General features: G+C 48.9%; 1 protein-coding gene across 2 annotated transcripts in view; it reads left to right on the plus strand.

The window, feature by feature from the left end:
* The window catches only part of OGA (O-GlcNAcase), a 548,350-nt gene that overhangs the window by 273,253 nt on the left and 249,908 nt on the right, over nucleotides 1-25,189 (plus strand). For both annotated transcript variants that reach the window (XM_086922657.1, XM_086922658.1), the window contains exon 9: nucleotides 5,099-5,709. In XM_086922657.1, coding sequence (XP_086778783.1) covers nucleotides 5,099-5,709 — 611 coding nt within the window. The remainder of the gene's footprint in view (nucleotides 1-5,098; nucleotides 5,710-25,189) is intronic.

The raw sequence follows: 25,189 nt of genomic DNA on the forward strand, positions 1-25,189 counted from the left end.
CTTTGTACGGCACAAGGAATCGAGTGCCATGGACGTTTGGGGGAAAATATCTACAATCGCAGAAAGGCAGATGGCTCTGAGGCCAGGTCTGGTCAAATGATGGGAGGTCTGCAAACAAAGGAATACCTTTAACTTTTACCCAAGGATATAAACTGGACAACAGAATAAAAAGACAAGGAAAAAGTCTTTGTGAAGGGTGAGAGGTAAACTAAAAGGAAAGGACCTCAGTGGGGAGGCCCTGAATCAGGGAAGTACTCGTTAACGGATAAATATCCTGATAATCAATGGCGCGGGGAGCACAATTGCAGAAGCAGCGATATATAGGAGTTTAGAGTGGAGAATATGCCTATGAACGGATCAAGCTCTGTAGATGGCCCATAAAATCTAAATATTCCAAAACTGCACGTAGATGCACGTTATAAAGTGACAGAAATAAATCTAGGCAACCTTTATATCCAAAAAGCGATCAAGCAGGATCCCGCTAATCTGTAAAGCCGGAAGTGAAAATATGTTGGATAAAAACCTGGGGTCCCCAAGTCTGCGGTATCACAAAGTGCATCGAAATAACCACAATGTAGTTAGAACAAAACTAGGACATTGTAAACTAAGGTCTCAGATGCTAAAAATGCAGACATTGATTGCGGGCTTACATGTGGCTATTCCCTCATTCTGCTAGCATTCGTCGGGGTCTGGGACGGTGTGTACGTCCTCGCCCCAGTAGAGACTGGTGGTAGAGGGATATTAGAGGTGTGTCCGAGTGGGGATTTAAATACACCAAAAAACGCCTAAGAGCCGGGTCCAGGTGGAGCAGGGAGAAACAAAGAAAGTCCTGCTCCCTGTGTGCGACTCGGAGAGAAGGGTGCTGCTTAATCGGTAAAGGTGAGAAGCAGTGTGTGCCATCTTGGAAGAGGAAAATCCACAACCCAGCATGGCCCGTGGAAAAGAAATTTAATTAAATTTCATGAAAAGTGAAAAATGGTATATTCTGTACATCTGTGCGGTCTTTTATATTGAAAATTTTGTGTACACTTTCTGGGGAAGACTGTTTGATATCATGCGAGAAGCATGTTGTGACCTTATGGACCCTGCACTGTTTTATGTTGGGATGTTTGAGGTTGTGCGAGTATGTGGCTGTGTATTAGATAAATAGTATGAGTGGGTGTGTGACATATGACTTTTTGATATTGGCTTTCATGTAATGCATTCTACATACTAAATAATATTAATAAAAATTGTCTTATTCTAATTCATGTGTATGTATTACATTTGGGAGAACACTGAATTTGTAGGACCATGTTTTTCTTATTGGTGACTTACTAGCACCTGTTAAAGTTATATTGGGGCAGAGGGTCGTGTTCTCTTGTTCTTGTCAGTAGCCTTATTCCCCTGCTCCCTCTGCCAGCTACCAGTCCCAGGGGCCCCCTTCTGTGGGAGTGGTATTTTGTACCCATACCTGGACGACTGGTTAGTCAAAGGACTATCTAGGGGAAAGAAAAACCTTCCACAAATGCTTGCATCAGTCTCTCTGGAGATAAGGTCTCACTTTGAACAGGGAGAAATCATCGTTGGTACACAAACAAAGAACCAATTTCTTGCAGCAATACTCAACACTCAGTTGGGGAAATCCCTTCCATCGGCAGAAAGTGTGAAAGTTTGACGATGTCAGACTATTGCTGGAAAGCAATCAATCAATCAATATGAGGCAATATAATATTGATGGGTATGATTTCATCATGTATAGGTCTCATTCAGTTTTCCAGGATTCGTGGAGAGACCAGTTCACCAAGATTTGCAATGGGAGCAGGTGCAAAGATCACAGGAAGATATGGTCCGTGTCCCAAGGCACTTGAAACAAGCTCTCTTCTGGTGGAGAATTCCAGAAAACTTGAATGCAGGTCTTTCTTTTCTGAAGATAATCGAGAGGTTATTACTCACCACTATGCGTCCATGGAGGAATGAGAAGCTCACCTGTAAAAGCTTTCTCCTAGAGGCCTTTGGTCCGATGCAAAGAAACAGCTTCACATCAAAGTGAATGCGTTCCTCCCCAGATTTGCAAGTCAGTCGGTCCTAATCCCAACAGACAACCCAACATCAATGTTCTACATAGCTAAGCAGGGAGGGACACGGTTCAAGATCTTTTCAGAAGACACTCCGTTGTTGTGGAACTTGGCCATTTCTCACAGAATAGATATTGCTGTGGCACATCTGCCAGGCTAAAAATAACTCGTGAATGGGGAGAGAAGATGAGATTCATTCAGCTTCCATACGTGTTGATAAAGATCAAAAGGGAATTAATCAAATGTCTTACGTTGCCAGTCTATTGAAAGTGTTCAAAGGCCCTCATTCACTCTAACTTGTTAGTAGCTGTATATCTTGGTTCTCTTCTTTAAGTAGTTAGGCGAGTGGTTTCATCAATGGGTCCTTTTCCGCCTGAATTTCCTGTTCTCCAGGCGGTCTGTTTTACTCCACCTGAAGAGAGACCATCTGGTTAGTGACAGCCGTGATTAATACATGAAAATTTGTGGAAAACAAATGAAGGTAAAATCACCTCCATTTCTGTATATAATGTTTTATTGTTAGGAAGGGGTAAGGTTAAAATCTACAGTAGGCGCTAGTGTCTTGGCTGAGTGGCTGCTTGCTAGCTGCCACCACCAAAAAACTTTATGGACACCTGAGTCGAGAGCTAGCCACTCTCTGGGTCCTAAAACAAACATCCTGGGACGAGGGTCCATGAAGGGGAAGCTTCAAAGGCTTGTCGCCTTTGTGAGCTACCCCAGCCATTTGCTGCTCCCAGCAGCTGGCCCCCACTGGTTCTGACCACCAATTTGGGTGGGAGAATCGGCAGGAAAAGCAAGTTAGGAGGAGAGGGATGCCCACCTTTGCCAACCCTACCCCTCAGGTTGGGGAGGCGAGCTGAAGTACAACTCTGTCCCCACCATCTTGAAGATGGGGAGACCCAGCCAACCAGAGTGAGGCTTATGCCCCCCTCCCACTGGAGGGTGGCATAATAGGATATGTACCCACTCCATGGAAGGGACCCATTGGTCCCAACTTGTACCTACCTGTAACGCCCCTAAGTTTAGTATTTTGGGGCAATCCTGGACCTTGCCTCCTCAGACAAGAAGAAACCAGAACAAGAAAGACCGAAGAGCTGTGCTGAAGAAAAGGACACCAACGGACTTGGCCCCATCCCAACCGGCCTGTCCCGACTTTGACCGACCACAGCAAAACCCTGCTGTGTCCTGCATCTAGCAGCCCCCAAAAACCTGGCGGACCTGCCCTGCCTTTCCAAACCAGACTTTGTGTCCCATTGAGCACCGGATTTACTCACCCACAGACTCTGGGTCCAGCCGGATCCATCAGTCTGCACCCGACGCCCATGGCCCGTGTTTGAGTGGCCCAACACCCCGAAGAGGTCTCCTTGACCATCCTTATCTGAGATCCAGCAACCTCTGACCTGCCCCAAGCCTCCAGCCGGCGCTTGCAGCCTCAATCCGCAGGGTCCCCACCGACCGCGACCAGGAGCTGGTAAGAAAACCGATGCCAAAAGACGGCCCTGCACCCGACACCCCACTGCCTTGAGTGGCTCAACCGAGAGTGTCCAGGCAACCCTCCGCATTCCACCTTATCTCTCCAAGTGGTGGTCACCTCCAGAAGGCCTTCGTCCCCGAGACTGCAGTACTTTTGCAAACCAGAGAATCCCTGTTGAAAGTAACAGGGCACCAGACGCCAAACCTGCACCCGGCCGCCCTAGTGTCGCTGTGGGTGCACCTTTGGTCCTAATCCAGATCCCCCTTTGGCCTGAGTTTAAGTCCAGGAGCTTTGCTCCCTCCACCTTGTGTCTTGCTCGTGAGCAGCCACCAACCGGAGGCCCCCTATTCCCCCTTTGGATAACATTGGAGCTCAGCACTCTGAACCCTAGAATACCAACTCCAAAACCTAAGTATTTGCCGATAAACCACTAACACTGCTTTCTCCCATAGTACTGCATTGACTGCTTTTCTGTGAAAAATCCTGGTGTGATATCTAGGCATATCAGACTGATTAGCAAAAGTAACTTAAAAAGTAATCCAAGAAGTAACATACACAGTAATCTACAAAGTGACTGAAAAGTTACTTTGACTGGTGACTTGCCTGTAAATCAACCAACTGTAATTAACCTGCATTCCATTGTAATTCACTACATAAATCTTGCAAAGTATTTTTATACATACCTGTACCAGGCCTTGCTTGGTTTAAGAAAATAAAATGCAACTAAATAATATTTTTATACAAACAAAGTGGTCTGAGATCAGTCTTTGATTGTGTGAAATCATTTCTTGCCCGAATGTATTATCTACTTTTACCTCTGCCTACCTTTGGGGTTCCACTGGACTCTGTACACACTAAACCTTACTTTGGTTATAGTATATACAGATCCACCTTCCTCCAAATACGTTCTTTTCTTTTGCGTAGAAGTACTATTTTTAATATATATTACTGTCATTTTGCGTTTTTCCTTGTCAGTAGGATTTTAATGTTTTTGTATTGTGTATACATAGTGTGCATTTGGTATCCTTTTAATTTTTTTTCATTTGCTTTTGCATTTTCTGTCTAAAAACAGTTTTGCAGACTTACGCTTTTTTGTTTTAATTTTTAACCACAGCTGTGCTTTAGCTGGGAGTTTTAAAATCAATTTCCAAAGTTTTTTTGAACCTGTTAATGTTCTAACCAAGCATTACTTCATTTGAACCTTGTTTTTTTTATGAATCATCTCTTATTGATATGTATATATAATTTGTGTGTATGTATATGTGTGTGTGTGTGTATATATGTATGTATGTATGTATATATGTATATATATATATATACACACACATTCTCTCTCTCTCTCTCTCATGCAAAACATAACGTTTATTCTTGCATAGAGGAGAGTCTGGGCAATCATTCTTGATGGTAAGAGGAAACTTCTTCGATCTCTATCTCTGGTCTTGGTTTACAGCCTTAAACAGTTCACTCAAAAATAGCCACAAGTTCCACTAAGTGGTCTGCAATCTCACTATCTTGAGCCTATTGATTTACTTAACATAATAACTAATAGTTTCTCTTTGTTAAACAGGTAGGCAAGTAGCCCACAGTGGAGCTAAGACTCGTGTTTCCTGTGGCGCAGCCATAGTCTCTCCACCAACCTTAAATGCAGCAACCACTGTGACAACAGTTTATCAGCAGCCAATTATGAGCCAAGGAGCTTCAGGGACAGTGGATCCTCTCTTACCTTCTAAGGAAGAAGAGAAAAAGCAGTTAGATGAAGAACCAATGGACATGGTTGTAGAAAAACAGGAAGATGGGGACAAGACCCTTAATCGTACATTAACTGAGACTCTGGAATCCAAATCATCTGAAGAGTTGAAACCAATGGATACTGATAAAGAGAGCATATCTGAGTCAAAGTCCCCTGAAACATCGATGCAAGATGACTCTGGGAGTGACATTGCACCTATGCAGACTGATGAGCAAATTAACAAAGAAACATTTGTGCCTGGTCCAAACGAGAAGCCTCTCTACAAAGCGGAGATAGTGACTCTGGAGGATCTACAGTTGCTTGCTGACTTGTTTTATCTTCCTTATGAACATGGGCCTAAAGGGGCACAGATGTTGAAAGAATTCCAGTGGCTGCGAGCAAACAGTAGTGTTGTCAGTGTTAATTGTTCTGGAAAAGATTCTGACAAAGTAAGTGTTCTATCATTTTCATTTTATCCAATGGTGAGTCATTAGGTGTACAAACGCTTACTGACTTACTTATGTACCAATATTCAACATTTAATTTGTTTGCAGATTTCCATTCCTTGACTGTTTATGCAGGTTTTTACAATGATTAGAGTATTTAGGTCATGCAGCTCTTTTTTGTTGTTTTGTCTTTTCTACCAGTGTTTTACCCTTCTTTCCTCCCTATCTTCATGCTTCTTCACCGCCTCGCTGCCTGCACTTGCTTTCCCCACCTGCACGTGACTTCCCCTCCTCCCTGTCCCTTTTGGCCACACTGTCTTGCCATTCCTTCCTATATTCACAACTTTTCACCCCTACCCAACTGCCTGTGGCCACCTTTCTACCTAATCTGCTTCTGGCTTCCTTCCCCTTCTTCTCTGGCACCCCATTAGTGCCTAATATACAAAAAAGGGGTCTCAGGGATTGCCTAAAGTCCAATACGGATTCAATCCCCCTAGTTCCAGTAATCACAAAATGTAATATAATTCGTGGACCTGAAAACCGTACCTCGAAAACCAAGTATAGAGGCACTAACAGCCCGAAGTGCTGATATGTAAAAGGTAGAGCAAGGAAAGCAGAGAGAAACAGAGAAAATGTGCTCAAGAACCACCTAAGGGTGGCTGGTGTCCCATCAATACACAATCCTGTTCCCAGTGTCATCATCTGGGATTCCAAACAACTTTCTCCCTTCCTCTTTGTTCACAGAGGGGAACAGGGAGAATAAGTTGTGTCCTTCTGTGCGGTTCTCACAAAAGGAAAGATAAATGCAGAAGAACTATTACTTTTTGTATTTGTAATTAGGATAATTCTAGAATGCAGTGCAAGAACGGTGAAAAAGATGTGATTTAAAAAGGATAAACAGAGATGAGATATTACCCTTTCTAGTACTTTTCCTAACAATCTCTAGTGTATTTTCCTGCTAAAAACAGTGTGAAGGTGAAAAGAGAGGAAACAGTTCACTGTTTCAAGTGTCAATATGTTTCTGCCATTAGGATAATTCTCCCTGGCTTTCTTCAGGACCTAAACAAAACGTTGTCACTGCAAAAACACGAAGAATCATACATACAGTACAGATTCTGTTGTCAGTATTCTTCTCCTCGATAAAAGCATGATGTATTACTGCATCTAGGAAAAATAATAAATGAACATTCAATATCTCTGTATCTCCTAGCTTTCCAACGTCATCAAACCTAGCAAAAATTGGCGAGAAATTCCAAAAAAAAGCTTACCATTGCTTCTCAAGGGATAAGCCTCACCTCTCTCGGCACCAGCTCAAGTTATTTTTAGAGGCCCCGCTCTGTGGGATACAAAAATCCAACAACACCAGTTTGTGGAAAAGACATATATATGTATAATCATAACTGTGTATTATATGCCAGAAAGCAATCCAATTTGAGGTAAAAACCGAGAAACCGAGCAAACTGTTAAAAACTCCTTGTCACAATCAAAGCAGAGTATGTACCTAGCAGCCAAACGTAAAATTGAGCACAAAAAGTCTTGACACTAGGTCGATTTTCTGTTTGAAAATTAATTATTGGTCTTGGTCTGGTGTTATGGTAACCTGTCTTAGATTCGAATAAAGAAAGAGACTACCCCATGTATGAGCCATATGCGACTGATATCTGGGGTCCATCGATCAATGTCTAATTATCATGAGACTGCTACCTAGTGCTTCATGTCATGTACAACAATGCTTATTTTTAAGGTCAACAGACATTATCGTGTTAAAAACACTACTAAACATTGGGGTATTCAGTTAGGTCATGCGAAAGGTAGATGATAACCCGTTTACAGTACCGCTTAATACAAGTTACAACCGCAGGTGTCACAATCAAAGGCAAGAGCCAAGAGGCTTCGTCTTGCAATAAGTACTTCAAAAATGCACACTACTAGAAATGGGATGGCTAACTTGTAAACAGGCGAAAATAATCGTAATCACAAATGTTCGTACATTCACACCCATATCGTGCATGTAAACGGCGTCATTTTAACGAACCACCGAACCGCGGAAGTCCCACCGAGAAATAAGGTGCAGTGTCCAAGAGATTTAAAAATTATCGTTTCAAAAAACGAAAGTCAGTGTGAAATCAAATGACTTCCCCTCGTCGTCTTTGTGATCCTTATTGTAGTCAGAAAGAGGCGATAGTGCGTGTATAAGTGTTGCCCCAGAGTATCATTTTAGGCTAATGTCAAAACATTTGCGAACAAAACTGCACCTAGCAACATTTATATCTAGTATGAAAAGGTGCTAATATGTAGCAGAATTTTGCCTTCTTTCTTACGAGTTTTCACAGTTACCAAAACCCCACCTTATAATTGCCGTTTTTCTCACACATGCAAATGTCAGAACTACAAGCTAAGAACGAACATCTGAAAGAAACAGGTTAGTATAAGATTCCTTACCGTAGAATATCCCCAGGCGTCAGACTGGATCCGGAAACTTTTGCGTAGCAGTACCCTTGCGCGTCGGCAGGCGTCTTCTGCGGGTCCGTTGCCGCCGTGATGACGTCGGAGTACTTAGACGCCGCCCTTGCGCGCTGATGTCAGTTATTCTTTCTTCCGCGCCAGCAAGCGCCGATCTGGAAAAAGTAGTACCCTAGTCAATTTTTGACTAACTATTTCGATCCCTTTTGATAATTTTTCTCGAAGTCTATCGACTCGACGGTGCCGGTAGGGATGCCCGGTTTCAAACCCTGCGTCGACTGCAACCGACTGATGTCGGTTACCGACCCCAATCGCCGGTGCCTTCACTGTCTGGGCCCCGACCACCACGACGACAAGTCCTGCTCCAACGCTAGACGGGAGCGGTCCCGCAAGCGACTCGAGCTCCGGCAGTCGGCCCCGCGCCGCTCGAGGTCCCGGTCTGCGAGGAGGTCGAGGGACCGGTCGCGGGGTCGGAGTCATCATAGCTCCGCGAGTCGTCACCAGTCTTCGGGCTCGAAGTCCTCAGGTAAGAGGCACAAGAAGTCGAAGAGGGCGTCATCGCTCTTCTGACCCCCCCCCCCCCCCCCAACCCCGAACGCTCGCATGACGTGACCGGGGTTTCGGGCGACTCTGCCCCAGCGACTCCGCCGGAGCCACAGGCGTCACGGTCTGCTCCATACCCGCCGGTCCCTGGGCAGGACGCGACGCCGGAGGAAATCGAGGCGTTCCTCTCGCCCATGAGATCACTCACTCCTCCGTCGGGTTCCGCGGTGCCTTCGGGCCAAACGGCCCGACTGGGTCCCCATGCGGGCCGGGTGCTTCTGCCCCGGTGCCGTCGGGTGCTTCGGCCCCTGTGCCGTCTGCGACTTCAGTCCTGACGTCGCAGGGTCCCGCTGGACCGGATCCGGGCTGTCGCCGGTCGACCATGCGACCTCGCCGGCCCCCAGGGTGTCGCCTCCGGTGCCGTCCCAGGACGACGCCGTCTCCAATCGCACCCTTGATTCGGGGCCGACGTCCGAGCGGCGCCGCTCGGCGCTGTATTAGACTCCGCTTGGAGATTTTTATTTCTATGACCCGGCCCCATCCTTTACACCGGAGTACCAAGTGATGGATGACGAGGGGGATTGGGAGGGATCCGAGGACCCTCTGGCACGTGAGTGCCAGTCTACTCAGGACTGGACAGGTGAGCTTGGGGATGCCAGTGGTCTGGACACTTCGCCCGACACTGGTTTTGTCTCCCCTCCTACCGTGGCTACGGAGGAGGGGGCTGCCTATAGTGTGGTGCTGACGCGGGCTGCCAAGGCCTTGGGCCTTGAGCTACCCGTTGCGGCCGTGAGGACTAACCTCCTCATTGAGGTCCTTAAACCGCAGGCAAGCTCGGCTGAGCCTCTGCTGCCGTTTAATGAGGCCTTGTCGGACGTTCTTCTGGGCACTTGGTCCAGCCCGCTACAGGTTCGCCTGTAGATATGAAAGTGGCCAGGCGCCGGTTCCTGGCGACCCTTGCTTCCTGTCCACCCCCCCCACCCCCGAGAGCCTGGTCATCAAGGCCTCCAACTCCCAGACCGCATTCCCGTCTGCACCCCCGATGGGGAATCCAAGAGGTCTGAACAGTATGGTAAAAAGATGTTCTCCTTAATTAGTTTGGGGTTGCGGTCAGTCAACACCGCGTGCCTCTTGGACCGTTACACCCACTCTCTATGGAACACGTTCGCGGACGTGCTGCTACAAAGTCCGGAGGGGGTCCGGAGTAAACTCGCCCAAGCCCTTGCGGAGGGTCTAGATGCAGCGCGGTATTCCATCCGGTGTGGATGGGATACCACGGACTCCCTGGACTCCCTGGGCAGAGCGATGGCAACGACGGTGGCGATTCGACGCCATGCCTGGTTGAGGTCCGCCAACTTTTCGGCAGATGTCCAAAATACTCTTATGGACATGCCGTTTGATGGCCGTCGCCTCTTTGGCGACAAGGCAGACCATGCGCTTGAGCGTTTTAAGGACTCCAGGGCTACGGCCAACTCCTTGGGCCTCTCGGCCCCACGCCAGCAAACGGTCGCCTTTCGCTCCTTTCGTGGCCAAGGAAGGGGCGCCCCATCCAGCGCGGTGGCGGACGTGGAGACGGCCATGGCGGCGGTCTGAGACAACGGTGAGGCCAGTCCACACCTGCCCCTGCAGCATCCGCCTCAAAACCCTCCTAGTCCGAGCTTTCAGGCCCATGTGACGCCAGTGGGGGGCAGGGTTCGCCATCACCACCACCACTGGCGCACTGTCACATCGGACAAGTGGGTGCTGCAAATCGTCCGAAGGGGCTACTCACTCCCCGTCGAGGCGACCCCTCCTACCATGCCACCGCAGTACCACCGCGTGTCGGGGGAATCACTTGATACTTCTACAGGAGGAAGTTACGGCCCTCTTGGCCAAGGGGGCCATCAAGCGCGTTCCTGGGCCAGAAGTAGGGTGTGGTTGTTACTCCCACTGTTTTCTGGTACCCAAGAAGGGCAAAGGGGGCCTACGCCCTATCTTGGACCTGCGGAACGTCAACGGCTTCCTCCGGAAGGAGAAAATTCAAGATGCTGACTTTGTCTCGGGTCTTAGCTGCCCTGGACCCGTGAGACTGGATGGTAGCGTTGGACTTGCTGGACGCTTATTTCCACATCCCCGTCCTGCCGGCGCTACCTGCGGTTCACAGTAGGCCATGAGCACTTTCAGTTTACCGTGCTCCCCTTCGGCCTTACCAGCGCCCCACGGGTGTTCACGAAAGTGATGGCGGTAGTCGCAGCTCATCTGCGCATGTTAGGGGTTTCGGTCTTCACCTACCTCGACGACTGGTTGTTGAAGGCGGGCTCGCCCCAGACCGTCGTCAGCCACCTCCAAACTACGGCAGATCTCCTGCACCTGCTGGGGTTTTCCATCAATGTGCCGAAGTCACACCTGTGCCCCTCTCAGAAGCTCCTCTTCATCGGAGCTGTTCTCGACTCGGCGCAGTTTCGGGTTTATCCTCCCGAACAGCGGGTTCGGGATATTCAGGCTCTGATTCCGATCTTTCAGCCGTTATCCCGAGTCTCGGTCAGGTTGACTCTGCGGCTTCTGGGGCTGATGGCCTCCTGCATCCTTCTGGTGCATTACACCAGGTGGCGGATGTGGGCTCTGCAGTGGGACCTGAAGTTTGTGGGCCCAGCATCAGGGCAACTTGTCCGACCATGTCTTGATCTCGGAGTGCACTGCAAGACAGTTGCAGTGGTGGCTCAAGGACAGCGATTGGGTCAGCGGCAGATCCCTCTTCCCTACCCCAACCGGAGCAAGTAGTTTTGGCGGACGCGTCCCTCCAGGGCTGGGGGGGCCACATGGGGGAGGCGGAGATCAGAGGCCTCTGGTCTCCGGCGGAGTCCCGGCTCCATATCAACCTTCTGGAGCTGCGGGCGATCCGGCTTGCACTGAAGGCATTCCTCCCCTCAGTCCGGGGGAGTGTAGTGCAGGTGTTCACGGACAACACCACCGCCATGTGGTACTCCAACAAACAGGGTGGTGTGGGGTTGTGGACCCTATGCCAGGAGTCTCTGCACCTCTGGCAGTGGCTGGAACATCAGGGCGTGACCCTGGTGGTTCAACACCTGGCAGGTTCCCTGAATGCCAGGGCGGACAAACTCAGCCGTCGGTGCATGATGGATCACGAATGGCGTCTGAACTCTGACTTGGTGCAAGGCCTCTTTCAGCAGTGGGGAGAGCCTTGATTAGATCTATTCGCCACAGAAGAGAACGCGCAATGTCATCAGTTCTGCGCGTTGGAATTTCCAAGGCGGCACTCGCTCGGAGATGCTTTCGTCGCGAGTGGAGCTGCTGTCTGTTGTACGTCTTTCCGCCTATACCACTTCTGCCCAGAGTGCTGAAGAAGATCAGGCGCGACCAGGCCCAAGTCATTCTGGTGACTCCGGACTGGGCACGAAGATACTGGTAACCTGAGCTACTCGGCATGTCTGTCGATCCCCCGATTAGTCTGCCTCTTCAGGAGGACCTTCTGTCGCAGCAGCAGGGGACGGTCCTCCACCCAAACCTGTCCAGTCTCCACCTCCATGCTTGGAGATTGAGCGGCGACAGTTGAGGCCATTTGACTTGCCTCCTGAAGTTTGTAATGTGATTCTGACAGCCAGGTGTCCCTCCACAAAGTCGGTATATGCCTGCAGGTGGAACAGATTTGTGGCATGGTGCACAGCAAAGGCTGTGGATCCACTCTCTGCCCCTCTTTCTGAGGTTCTCCTCTTCCTTCTTTCTCTTGCCCAGAACGGCTCTGCTCTGGGCACCATCAAGGGCTACCTTTCTGCCCTTTCTGCTTTCTTGAGGCTACCTGATCAGCCTTCTTTGTTAAACTCCCCGATTGTAAGTAGGTTCTTGAAGGGCATCACTCATATGTTCCCCCCTGTTCCTTTCGTGATGCCTCAGTGGGACTTGAACCTTGATCTGACCTACCTGATGTGCGCTCCTTTTGAGCCACTTCATATCTGTCCTCTCTGTCTTCTTACGCTTAAGACTGCTTTCCTGGTTGCCATCACCTCTGCCAGGAGAGTGAGTGAGCTCCAGGCTCTTTCCTCTAAACCCCCTTTCCTTTCTGTCCATCCGGACAAAGTTGTGTTGCGGACAAGACCCTCTTTCCTGCCCAAGGTAGTCACAGCCTTCCACATCGGGCAGTCCATCACTTTGCCCACCTTCTTTCCGCCTCCGCATCCCTCTAAAAGGGAAGAGCGGCTCCACCGTCTAGACCCAAAACGTGCGCTCTCATTCTATCTGGATCGCACACGCCAGTTCCGGGTGGGTGACCAACTCTTTGTTGGTTACATGAGCGCTAAGGAGGGACTGGCGGTGTACAAACTGACCATCTCTCTGTGGGTCGTCTTGTGCATCAAGGCATGCTACTCTTTGGCTAAGAAGGAGCCTCCTGTTGGGCTGAGGGCCCATTCCACTCGGGCCATGGCGGCTACTACTGCCCTGGGTCGGGGAGTCCCCTTGCAGGACATCTGTCAGGCAGCTACGTGGGCCTTGCAGCACACGTTCGCAAGATACTACTGCCTGGACAGCCAAGTCCGGAGGGATGGCTTCTTTGGCCGTTCCGTCCTCCTGGACTTACTGGTGTGATTATTGGTTCGCAGACCCACCACCGGGGTTGATATTGCTGGGGTATCTATTCTAAGGTAAAGAATCTAATACTAACCTGTTTCTTTCAGATGCACAAGTTACTTACCTTCGGTAACGATATATCTGTAAGAAACAGTAGTTAGTATTAGATACCTTACCGACTCACCCATCCTCCCCGTTCTGCGAACGGATATTTAGGGTTAAGGTCATCCCCTTTCAGGGCCCTAGTTTCATGGCACCAGTGTTGGTTTTTATCATCGATCTGCGTTTCTGGTGCGGAAAAGCTGTGTATAAGATCTGACATCAGTGCGCGAGGGCAGCATCTAAGCGCTCCGACGTCATCACGGCGCCGACGACTGACACGGAGCCGCAGACGACGCCTGCCGACGCGCAAGGGTACTGCTACGCAAACGTTCCGGGTCCAGTCTGACGCCTGGGGATATTCTAAGGTAAGGAATCTAATACGAACTACTGTTTCTTACAGATATATTGTTTCCGAAGGTAAGTAACTTGTACATTAGTGCCTCCCTTGACCCCTCCCTTTCCTTACCTTCCCACCTCCTTTGCATCCTTTCCCACCTCCTTTGCATCCTTTCCCACCTCCTCTACCTGTGGTTTCTTTTCCTCTCCAAATCCTTCCATCTCTGTAAGGGAACTAGTTCTACCACAAAGTAAACAAAATTTTTAGGTTCGGCTTGATGGCGCTGTCTATTGGTGACCATGTTTTTAACAGAGAAAGTATTAGGGAACCACTACTAAGTAAGGTGCTTATACTTCACCCACATGTTGGTACCCTTGAGAGACACTGCACAGTATAAGGAGTCAGTCTATTTTCCAAAGTTTGGTTGACTTCAGGAGCCGAGAGCACAAGCGGGGAGAGCCGGTGCGGGTCTGTACCTTTGAGCCGAGAAAGCAGGAGAGAAAGGGTCTGACCCTGGTCGGCATGGGACGGGCATAACGACTCACCACCCCGACCGCCTAACCGTCAAATAACATCTAACCTGCTGCCACAGTCAATGGTGGATGCCAGACACCAGCACCAGAGCGTGATGGTAGACAGCCAGGCCAGGCTTCTGGGGTGACAACCCGCCACAAACAGAAGCAGCCAGCATTAGGCTGGTGTGGCTTATTAGCGGCCGGGTGGGCCCCCTTGCTGCCCGCGGTCGCTTCCCTTCTCTTCGCCTCATCTTATCACTGCAGCACCATCGCGCCCATGCCTTATCGCCTGCCATAGCGTTTCTCTAAGCCCTGCCACACAGCCCCTGCTGCATTGAGGCAGCAAAAACTGACAGACCTGACAACTGCATCTAGCGGATTCCAGGGCCAGTCTCCTGCACCCGCAGGAATTCGATAAACGGCAGACCCTGGTGTGCACTCCTTTCGGGGACGCAAGGAGGCTGCAGGTGCGGCTAAGTGCTGAACGGCCTGGTGGTGCGGCGCAGGCAACCAGTTGACACCCACTTAGGGGAGCCTGGGCACACACCACTCCACACACTTCACCTCACCACAAGCAGTTCCGGCCCTGTCCACCCGCCGGACTGGCTGCCCCAGCTCTAAGCATCTCCAACCAGCCCTGGGAGACCTCGAGTGGTCCCATCCATCAGAGGCAGAAGGCCTAGGAGGAACAGGAGCAACCAGGGAGACAAGGCAGGAAACCCAGAGGGACAGTCTATCCTGGAAGCCCAGCACCGTTGCTCCGCAGCACCAGCACTGGTGTGCACGTAAACCCAGTCACTCCCTCTTAAACCTCCGCAGGGACCCCAGGGGCTGCATCAGCGCCGTTACCTATCTCACCCAAAAGAAAAATACCGCCTCAGAGGAAGGGCACCATTCTGTGAGTAGACCTCTCTCCAGCTGTCATACCGTCAGGGCTGGAGACACACACTCCATCCATCCTCTCTCCACGCCAGGTGACCAAGAAGTTCAGTCATCACAGGGGCTGACCACTGAATATTTCGGCAAGGTCGCACTTCAGGGAAGCCCACATTCACCCTCCCCACCCCAATCAAACCTACTGGCACCAGACAAGGCCACAAGCTCCTCATATAGACCTCCAGCCAGGGCCATCACTCGACACGCCTTGCCCCATTCAAACCAACAGGCTGTTTTGGGGTATCCCGAGGCTCCTCAACAGCCTCATACCACCCCTGAAAAACGAACTCTGATCCAGGACAACGTAACAGGAACCCTAGGCATTAAAAGAGGCAATTTTTCTCCCTGCTTGGGAGGGTCGTTGAAAATCACAACAAGCAGACAAAAGTTATGCTTGTTAACATCAGCAATAGCCCAGGTGCACACACATGCAATCAGCCCCTTTTCTCCTTAAAGTCCCCAGAAGAGACTGAAGGGACCCTCATCTAGACAGCAACTTACCCTAGTCAACTTACACCCAGACAGAGGAAAAGGAGGGTAAACACCCCAGAGCTAATGAATCTATCTGATAAGTTCTTAGCCACATTGCAAGCCAGCATCGAAGCCTCACTCACCCAAACACTGGGACTTTGCAGGAAGCTCCGTATTAGCCCCAGCAGAATGGCACAAGCAGATATGGAAGTCTCATCTTAGGCTCTTTGAGCCTCTCCTCAGTTTCACTGACCTCTCTACACATTAAGCAAGATACCATCACCAGCGCACTTCTATGGCAATCACAGAAGATGGAACTCCAGATTGACCTAATCCAAACTATGGCCACAACCTTAGCTAATCTGGGCTCCAGGTTTACCTCCATGGAGAAATGCACTGGGACAATCGAAAGCCAATAAAATATGCCCATGCTCCCCATTGCTCAACAAACTTTTGTCTCTTCCAGTATGACTAAGCTCGCTCATCTTCTGCGTCAAGAACAACACTTACCGGGCCAGGAATCCCACAAAAAACCCACAACAAGAGGATATCTTCTGCTTCGACGCCTATCAATAAAAACAGTGCCACTCTAGCATTTCCTAGGGGAGCCACTCCCACCCCAAATAAGGAGCCTGACCCTGCTACAAAAAAGTGAACGTACCCCGCCAGCCAGAAGCATCTTCCCAGGAAACATAGGCGCAGAAACACTGACTCACAATCGCAGCAGCAGTCCCACTGCCCGAAGCCTAATGAAGGAAGACTAACAAGCTCCAAAAAGGGACCCCCTAATCCCCCGCCCCCGAACAAAACCAACGTCCCCTAGAAGCGAAAAAAGAAACAAAAAAACAGTCTAAAAAGCAATGTCTCGAAAAATTGAGATCCTGGTTCTTAGGGTCAGGGGTCACCAAGAAGTCAGACCAGGAACAGGGGTCTCCAAAGCATTTCCCAAACTTCAGCTTGAATCTGAAATCAAAGACAGAGGGCACAGATTACAAAGGAGTTACTGCCCAAAAAAATACCTCCTCCTCAAAAAAATTTTTAATTTAGCAAGAGGCCCTCAACGCACCTGCCCTGGAACATAGGGCTGCAGAACCTCCTACATTCATCTCCATGGCAAGTTTACCATACAATCAATTTACAGCATCCACAGCCCACACAAAGGACCAACGAGCCCATTAAACCAGACACCAATTCACAGGCTTCAGCGGTTTCCCTGCCACAGCAATGGCACCTAAAAACAAACAACAATACTAACACAGAGACCCCACACATAGTATCAAACAACGGGGCTCCTGGTTCTGACACCCCGATTCCTCCTAGCAGCATTCAAAACGCCCCCTGGGTTAATTTGCTATCGTCCAATTACTACGCTCCGGCGGGAAGCCACTTGAACACAACTGATATGCCCCAACCAACCCTATTAGCGAAATTTCAAGCCCTGGTGCATGACTGCCAAAGACAGATCGGGTAGAACTGTTTCCCATTAGATATCAGACCCCAACTCCCCCAACCTCTGCCGGTCCCACAACTCCTATCTTTAGGACCAGGCGAGCCTCCTAGCCCAAGCACCCTGGAACGGCAAGAACTGGTTTTCATTCCGCACTACACCCTTAAGGGTTTGCACAACATCCTCAACAGGAACAATTTACTGCGCCTATTTAAAGACTCCCTTGCCGGAGATAACCTCCTCCAACTTAACATCTGTGAAATTTGCTCTAATTCCTGACAAAGGGACTTCTGACTCCACCACTACCACATGGCCAAGAATGATCTTAAAGGATTGCCTACTTGGTGAAGCAAGAACCTCCGAGGGCTGGGGCATCAAGCTTCTGACACCTCACCCGCAGAAACATCTGCACATGCTGCTACAGAAGGCCAAAGCAAGGCCTCACAAGACCGTGCTGAGGTGGACTTGGGGAACCACCCACGACTGGCTACCTAGTACTTCAAAAGTCGAAAATACCATCAAAGTCTCATGCGCCAACAACCAACGACTGGTGAGTTGCACAACAATACCAACAAGTGGTGCCTGTCGGGCAACCCCCACCAAGGGACCACAGAGATCTGCTCCTAACTGGAACCCCCAAGGTCGACCCCACGTTTACCCTTCACAGACATGCTTCAAACTCACAATCACTTCCCGGACCAGGACGGGGCTCAGGTCAACCTGTGCTGACCTATTTGAACAAAATCAATATTATCTCTCTACATGAGACTGCCTCTAAATCCATCAGTTTTATTTAGCTATTACATGCTTTTCAAACAGCTAAACGCAGAAATCATTTTGGGCGTCTATCAGGGGGCCTCTCAATATTTATCAAACACTTCTGCAAGATTAAGGCTGTACCCCATAACTGTAATTTCCCAGCCTGGCAAGTAGCTCTACTTTCCGGGTGCTCTACCAACACAAAAGACTTCACCTACTTCTAATAAATTGCTATCACAACTTAAACTGTCTGCCACCAAACACCTTTATGATAGTCTGAAAGACCTCCTGCTAGAATTCGCCACACTGGAAACCTAGGTTTGTGGGAGACTTCAACATCGGGGGACTTTGTAGCACCTACAACTCCGCTCATAAAAAAAAGGAAACTATGAATACTCTACTGTCTAACTAAAATACATGTTCAGCTGAACAAATCTTTCAGTTACAGGATCCCCACTCTCAATTCCCCACTACATTCAAAGGTATCTCAACCAGAGACTACTACTTCCTGTCGACTCTATTGGGGTACCACCTGGTTAAACTGGAGATCCCTGATTGCACTGAAAGCAGCCACAATCCCCTGACTAGAACACTCGAGCTACATGCCCCAACGGTTCCAGCATCAGAGAAGTGGGGCAATCTTCACACTCTGAAGCTCACACACTAGTCAGGAGAATCAAATGGCGAGCATCAGGCACCCCCTAGGTGGGCAAGTGGCTGGAAGACTTAAACTTGGAATTTAACAATCCCCCTAGGGAAATCTTATCGCAGATGGGACGATTTAATAACGAAGCTACGAGACTACCTGGTGGGACCTGGTGCCTTACAGCAGCACACCAAGAACCTGCTCGAAAGCCATTCAGCAGGGGCATTGTCATTGCAAAAAGAGCAGTAAGGAGGGCAATCTGTGCTCATAAACTAAATACCACTGCACTCTTCGCTAAAAACATTGTCAACTTATGCAAATCGCACAAAAAACTACTTGGGAAGCAAAGAAGCACACTCAGGAAAATGAAAGCTAAAAATAGATCAAATGTTACAAGTGAAAAACCTGGCCAACTTCTAGAACTACATCAACAAATTTTCGTGGTCCCAGAAGAATCCGAGGTGCGACACGTCAAAACACAATACAGTAGTTTGCCTTCAGGCATTAGCGAAGCTTTTAGCTGGGGGACAAAAGATTCCATGCCTTGGGAAACTCAAGCCCAGGTCACACCGGCCCAGGTCCGCAAATATTTAAAACGTTTGAAAATGACAGAACTCCAAGCCCCAATTGCTTTCAGCAAGCATATTTAACTGTGCCCAGGAGGAATGGGCCAAAGTGTTCACTCCCCTTTTGAATCAAGTCTGCAACACAGCACAGATCCTGGACTAATGGAGAAGCTCCACCCGATGCCTAATTTTAAAAAAAGGAGACACGACCATTTCTTCTACCTACTCATAGCCCTGTTGGACCTAGAGGCCAAAGTCTATGCTCTGTCACTTTCACTTCTTAAATTACTAGAAGAATGGGTTGCAGAAAATAACATCTTACTCTACTTCCAAACTGGGTTTTGCGCGGCAGCCTCTGCAGTCGGCAACGTTACAGCACTTGCCATCTTGAGTCACCTAACAATCCAAAAAAGCCAACCTCCTCTCTACTGCTGTTTTATCGACTATAGTGCCGCTTTCAATAAGGTAGTCCGCAACACCCTTTGGAAAAAACGAAACATCTGGGGGGGTACCCTGGCAGCTGCTCGGAGCCACTGTCTCCCTGCAATCAAACACATTGGTACAGGTGGCCCCACCACCGTAAACTCAAAAATTGCAACCTACTATGGCCTGAAGCAAGGATGTGTCCTCGGGCCCCTTCCTTTACAACCTGTACACATCTGACCTGAAAGATACCTGGAGCCCAGCTGCATGCTTCCACCACAACCGGGCCACTCAAAGCTGCACGTTTTACAATATGCTGACAATATTTTAATAATGGACCACACCAAAATTGGATTCAAACATGCCTTGAGCAAGCTGCAGGAATACAATGATGCCTTGAGCTGGCTTAAATCCTTCCTGGAAGGGCGCACCCAACAAGTTTGGTTTCCTCTGTTCTTCTCCTCACCTCAGGAGGTGACCACAGGGGTCCCTGAGTCTCCTACTCTTTAATTAATATGTCACTGCTCTGATCTATTTAGCTGAAGAGCTGGGAGCCAAAATTATAGCTTATGCTGACGACACTCGGCTACTGTTTGCCTGGGGAAAATCTGACTGCTCCTGGCTACTGGCCCAAAATTGCCTCGCTGCAGTCTTTCAATGGCTTTCCTCAGCACAGCTCAGGTGTAATGAGGGTAAGTCTGAAATTCTTCTCTATGGGACCTTTCCTTCCCAGTTCAGAGAAACTCGATGGCCAGCGGATTTTCCTTTGCCAGCCGCAACGGGGCAACCCGCAAAAAATCTGGGAGTCTGGCTCGAGGAGAATCTTTCCTTATCCACCCAGATTAAGAAGCTAGCGGGGAACTGCTTTGGGCCTCTTAAATCCCTTAAGAAATTCCTCCCTCTTCTTCCCACAGCAGCCAAGGAAACAGTGACCAGGGCCTTGATTCTTTTGCGGCTTGATTATGCGAATGCTTTGTACGCCGGCCAGCTGGGTTATCTTATTAATAAATTAGAGGTTGTTCAAAATGCCGCGGCTAAACTGGTCTTTAATATCCTGATTAGAAGCAGTGTTAGACAGCACTTGCGATCCCTTCACTGACTACCTGTGGCTAACCGAGTCAAATTGAAAGTCCAGGTCCATCAGGCATTGAACGACTGCGGTCCCTCCTATCTATGGAAGAGGTTCCGGTTCTATGTCCCTGCCAGTCATCTTCTGAGTTCCTGGCTCATACTCCTCGCTTCCGTCTCACCATAGTGGGAGGCAGCTCACTAGCTGTCAGAGCCAGCTCAGCCTGGAATTCACTCATTTTGGCTCTTTGCAGTATTCAAGACTTCTGTCAATTTAAAAAAATAATTGAAGACCTATTTTTTTAATTTAAACTAATCTTCACGTGTCTGTGCTTGCCTTCCCTTTCTCCAGGCTCGCCCCGGGACACTCTTCGGTATATCTGTGCACTCTACAAGTGCAAATAATACATAACTCTCTTAAAATCAACCAAGACATGGCCAAGGTCCTAATCTTTTGGCCACTGTAGAAAAAAGAAACTCCTAACCTGGATTGGGGAGCTGCCACTATCAAAACACTACTAAGTACAACTACCTGGTGCATGGTTTATTGAGTCCTCAAGACCCTCCGTCCACCTAGCCGCCTTGAAAAAGAAAGCTGGAGCCATTAAATACAGCCTAATCTGTCTCAGTAAGACATTAAACAGTGCCTCAGCTGCTCCCATAATAAAAGGTTATGGAAGCCCCTCTCCCGGCTCTACACTAAGATGGCAGGCCTTCCTAGAGACTTGTGCGGCAAGCCTAGACGACATTCAATGCTGTGCCTATAAGCTAGTATTCCAACTCCCCAGATGCATACAAAAGGCTAGATTACGGCTGGAGCTGGGCCTTCCAAAACAGTTGCTCACCTGCGAGGCTGACACCCTGAAATTCTACACGAGGGTCCTAAAAGCTCCATAAAACACTCTTAAAGCTTGCCTAAAAGAAATAGAGAGCCGAGGGAATCCCTGGCACAGACACATTTAAAAAAGCTGCAATCTCACTACAAATCAAAGGCACTGTGCTAAAATGGAATGTTATTCCCTAAACAGCCTGGAAAAGCGCCATCAAAGCAGCTGAAACTAACCTCACAGCTGCTGGATTCCCGTTCCTTAAACTCCTCAACTATCTTATCCCCCCTCAACGATTCCGATCAACCGAGGAAGTCACAACCGTACCTCTTAGACGGCCTAAACATTCCGGTCCGTAGAGAACTTGTTTATGTGCCTGCTAGGCCTCCAAGTGGCTGATTTCAACCAATGGGCTCCACTGGGTAAGGAGGGTGCCTGCAGACTGTGCAGCCACAAGACCAAGTCAATCCACCTTTTCTGCTGTTCTCCCACGCTTGATGCCCACAGAAGATCTCTCATTAAACCACTTAATCTAACAAGCATTTACAATGCAATGGTTTCGCCTTTGGAAAAGTTAGAGCTATTGGCATTGTAAATGACAAAATTTGTATATATGTGTTGGTTTTGAAACAGATAAATAAATGGCATTGTCATTTACATTGCCATTAGCTTAATGTCTCGCAAATGTGAGACCTATTGTACCCTATGGACGAGCTCAGCAGACAGCAATTACTACCACACAAACACACCCAGAGCCAGCCACACACACACACACCCAGAGCCAGCCACACACACACACACCCAGAGCCAGCCACACACACACACACACACCCAGAGCCAGCCACACACACACACCCAGAGCCAGCCACACACACACACACACCCAGAGCCACACACACACACACACACCCAGAGCCACACACACACCCAGAGCCACACACACACACACCCAGAGCCACACACACACACACACCCAGAGCCACACACACACCCAGAGCCACACACCCAGAGCCACACATACACACCCAGAGCCACACACCCAGAGCCACACATACACACCCAGAGCCACACACACACACACACACACACACACACACACCCAGAGCCACACACACCCACACCCAGAGCCACGCACACACACACCCAGAGCCACACACACACACACACACACCCAGAGCCAAACACACCCACCCAGAGCCACACACACACTCCGGGGGCAGGGAAGCAAGCACAGCGAGGGGGCAGGGAAGCAAGCACAGCAAGGGGTTTTAGGCTATGTAAGATACATTATAGGGTATCTTTTCCTCAACACAGTATCTAGAAACATGACTTGCCCCTGTGTCACTGTGATGAAGTTTCCACACAAAGCACAAGTCACTTAATACTGTTTTGCCCCTTATACACGGATTATAGGCAAGATTATTTAATTTCTGTTTCAAAGAATTCTAATTCAAGAATGCATAGAGGACTTGACCTTCTTAAAGAAACTTTCTACCCATGAGATATACTAAATTTGATAAGAAACGTCCCTGAACTAAGGAAATATATGAAATGCTGGCATTATGAGTAACATTTGTAATTAAGAATTTTTTTACCTTGGTATAGTGCTGGTGATGTAATCGGTTGGAGTTTGAGTTTTAGAAAATAACAAAATATTGTCGAATTGGTGCATTATGAGACCCAGTCCAATTTTTAGTAAAATGTGAACGAATTTAAATGCTTACTAAACAAGCAGCAGGCAACGGAGGCAGACGCAAAACCGGAGCACAAGCAGCAGGCAACAGAGGCAGATGCAAACCCAGAGCACAAGCAGCAGGCAACAGAGGCAGACGCAAAACCGGAGCACAAGCAGCAGGCAACAGAGGCAGACGCAAAACTGGAGCACAAGCAGCAGGCAACAGAGGCACACGCAAAACCAGAGCACAAGCAGCAGGCAACAGAGGCACACGGAAAACGGGATGTAGTTTCCGTGATGACCTGGAGTGAGGTGGTCACCCTATATAGGACTGTGGGGGTTTTCCTTTGGCTGACATTTTGTTTTGGTGACCCTCTGGCACAGCCACTTGACATGCATCGAATTTTAGACTGCTGGAAGCCATTTGATTAAAATGTGTCGTCTTGTCGGGGTCAGTCTTCGGCATGGGCGAGCTGGGCCCAGGCCGCCAATATTCAGAGGGACTTAATGTCATGCAGACAGCAGCTCGACCATCCCAGTTAGTCTCAATCCGGTCCCTTTAAAGACTTTGTGATCAGCCCTTAATGTACATCAGTGTAATTCATAGCACCCCATCAAGACTCTACACTCCTCCCACCTCCTGAGGTCACATCACACCGACCACACACACATTTTCTTTCGTACCCAGGGCGCTGTCCGGGTCAATCCGATTTAGGGCCGGCCCGAGTCTTGTGAAAGAGAAGTCCTTGGTGTCAGTGGTTTATATTGAATTAAAAAATGTAGGTACTCGCTCTTTAGAGTACCTGTTTGCTTTTACGTCATAGTGTATATGTTTGTTTCTGGGAAGTGCAAGTACTCTCCCATTAAATGTATTGCAGCCGTGCCAAGAAGTGCAGGTACTCTCCCTTTCAAATTAGAGAAGTGCAGGGGTTCAGTACCGGACAGTTTTAAGCACTAATTGGCGTACTGGTCCAGTGACAGTCTACGCAGAGATGTTTTAAGGCATAGGCAAAGTGAGCGATTGCCTAGGACCCCACCTTCTAAAGGCCCTCTGGAAAGTGAACCTTCGCTCTGTCTCATCTCTAGACATAGCTCACTTGCTCTCTCTTTGCCCCAGGTCATGTTAAGGATCTTTGTAGTCACTAAGAAGACGTATTTTACCTGTTCTTGTTTGATCACGTTTCTGAAAGTTTTTTTGTTATATCATGTCAACCTGAATTAGAAGAAAATAGTAAAAAAGAAATCACAGCTTTTGGGAAAAGGGGCCCCAAAATATGTGTTGTCTGGGGCGGGCCACAAAAATCCTTAAGATGACACTGAGTCTCATTGGTCAGAATAGCTGACCACTGGGGAAGAAAGGCGCACGTTGAAGTGGAGAGCTCAATGTCCTTGAGTGCTGTGTCTGCAGGAGGCTCTAACTGAGGAAGGACCAACTCAGACAGCCCGAAAAGGAGTCGATGGACTCCGTGGGCGGATAGAGAGCAGGACAGAGACGAAAGGGGAACACCTGGGTAAACGGGAAGGAGTGGTGGGCAAACGGACAGACAGGAGTGCGGGGAGATCGAGTGAATCATAGCTGGATGATGGGCGAGCTGAAGAACTGGCATACGAATTTGAATGAAGGGTTAATGGACAGGAGGACAAGCAGAAGGGTCAGATAGGTGTGAAGGATGAACAAACCGGGTGGCAAGCAGGGTTGGACAGATAGGAAGAAGGGATGGTCGGAGACAGGTGGACAACCGGAAGAGACATGTGGACAGGATGGGCATACAAGCAGATGAACTGGTTGAAGAATGGGCCGACGGACAATAATAACGCCCGGGTGGATACCCTGGCAGACAGATGGACAGAACAGATGGATGGGTACTTAACTTGGCTAAAGCCTCTGCCTGCGCCGGACTGAGATCGCCCACTCTCCCACTCATGGTGTCAAAGACTGAGGGCCCTCGTGGCTGTCAGTGATACGGCTCAGTCGTGCTGTAACTCTGATCTTTTCTCACTTTGTGTATATCTTTTTCTGCTTCCTCACCTCTCCTTCCTTCTCTCGACTCTTTGTCTCTCGCGCAGAAACACTCTCTTGAGCATCCAAACCGCACCCTCGCACCGGCCCTGCCAATCCCCTCAGTGCCCCGCCAATCCCCT

The sequence above is a fragment of the Lissotriton vulgaris genome, chromosome 5 (assembly GCF_964263255.1).
Source record: "Lissotriton vulgaris chromosome 5, aLisVul1.2, whole genome shotgun sequence".
Classification (NCBI taxonomy): Eukaryota; Metazoa; Chordata; class Amphibia; order Caudata; family Salamandridae; genus Lissotriton; species Lissotriton vulgaris.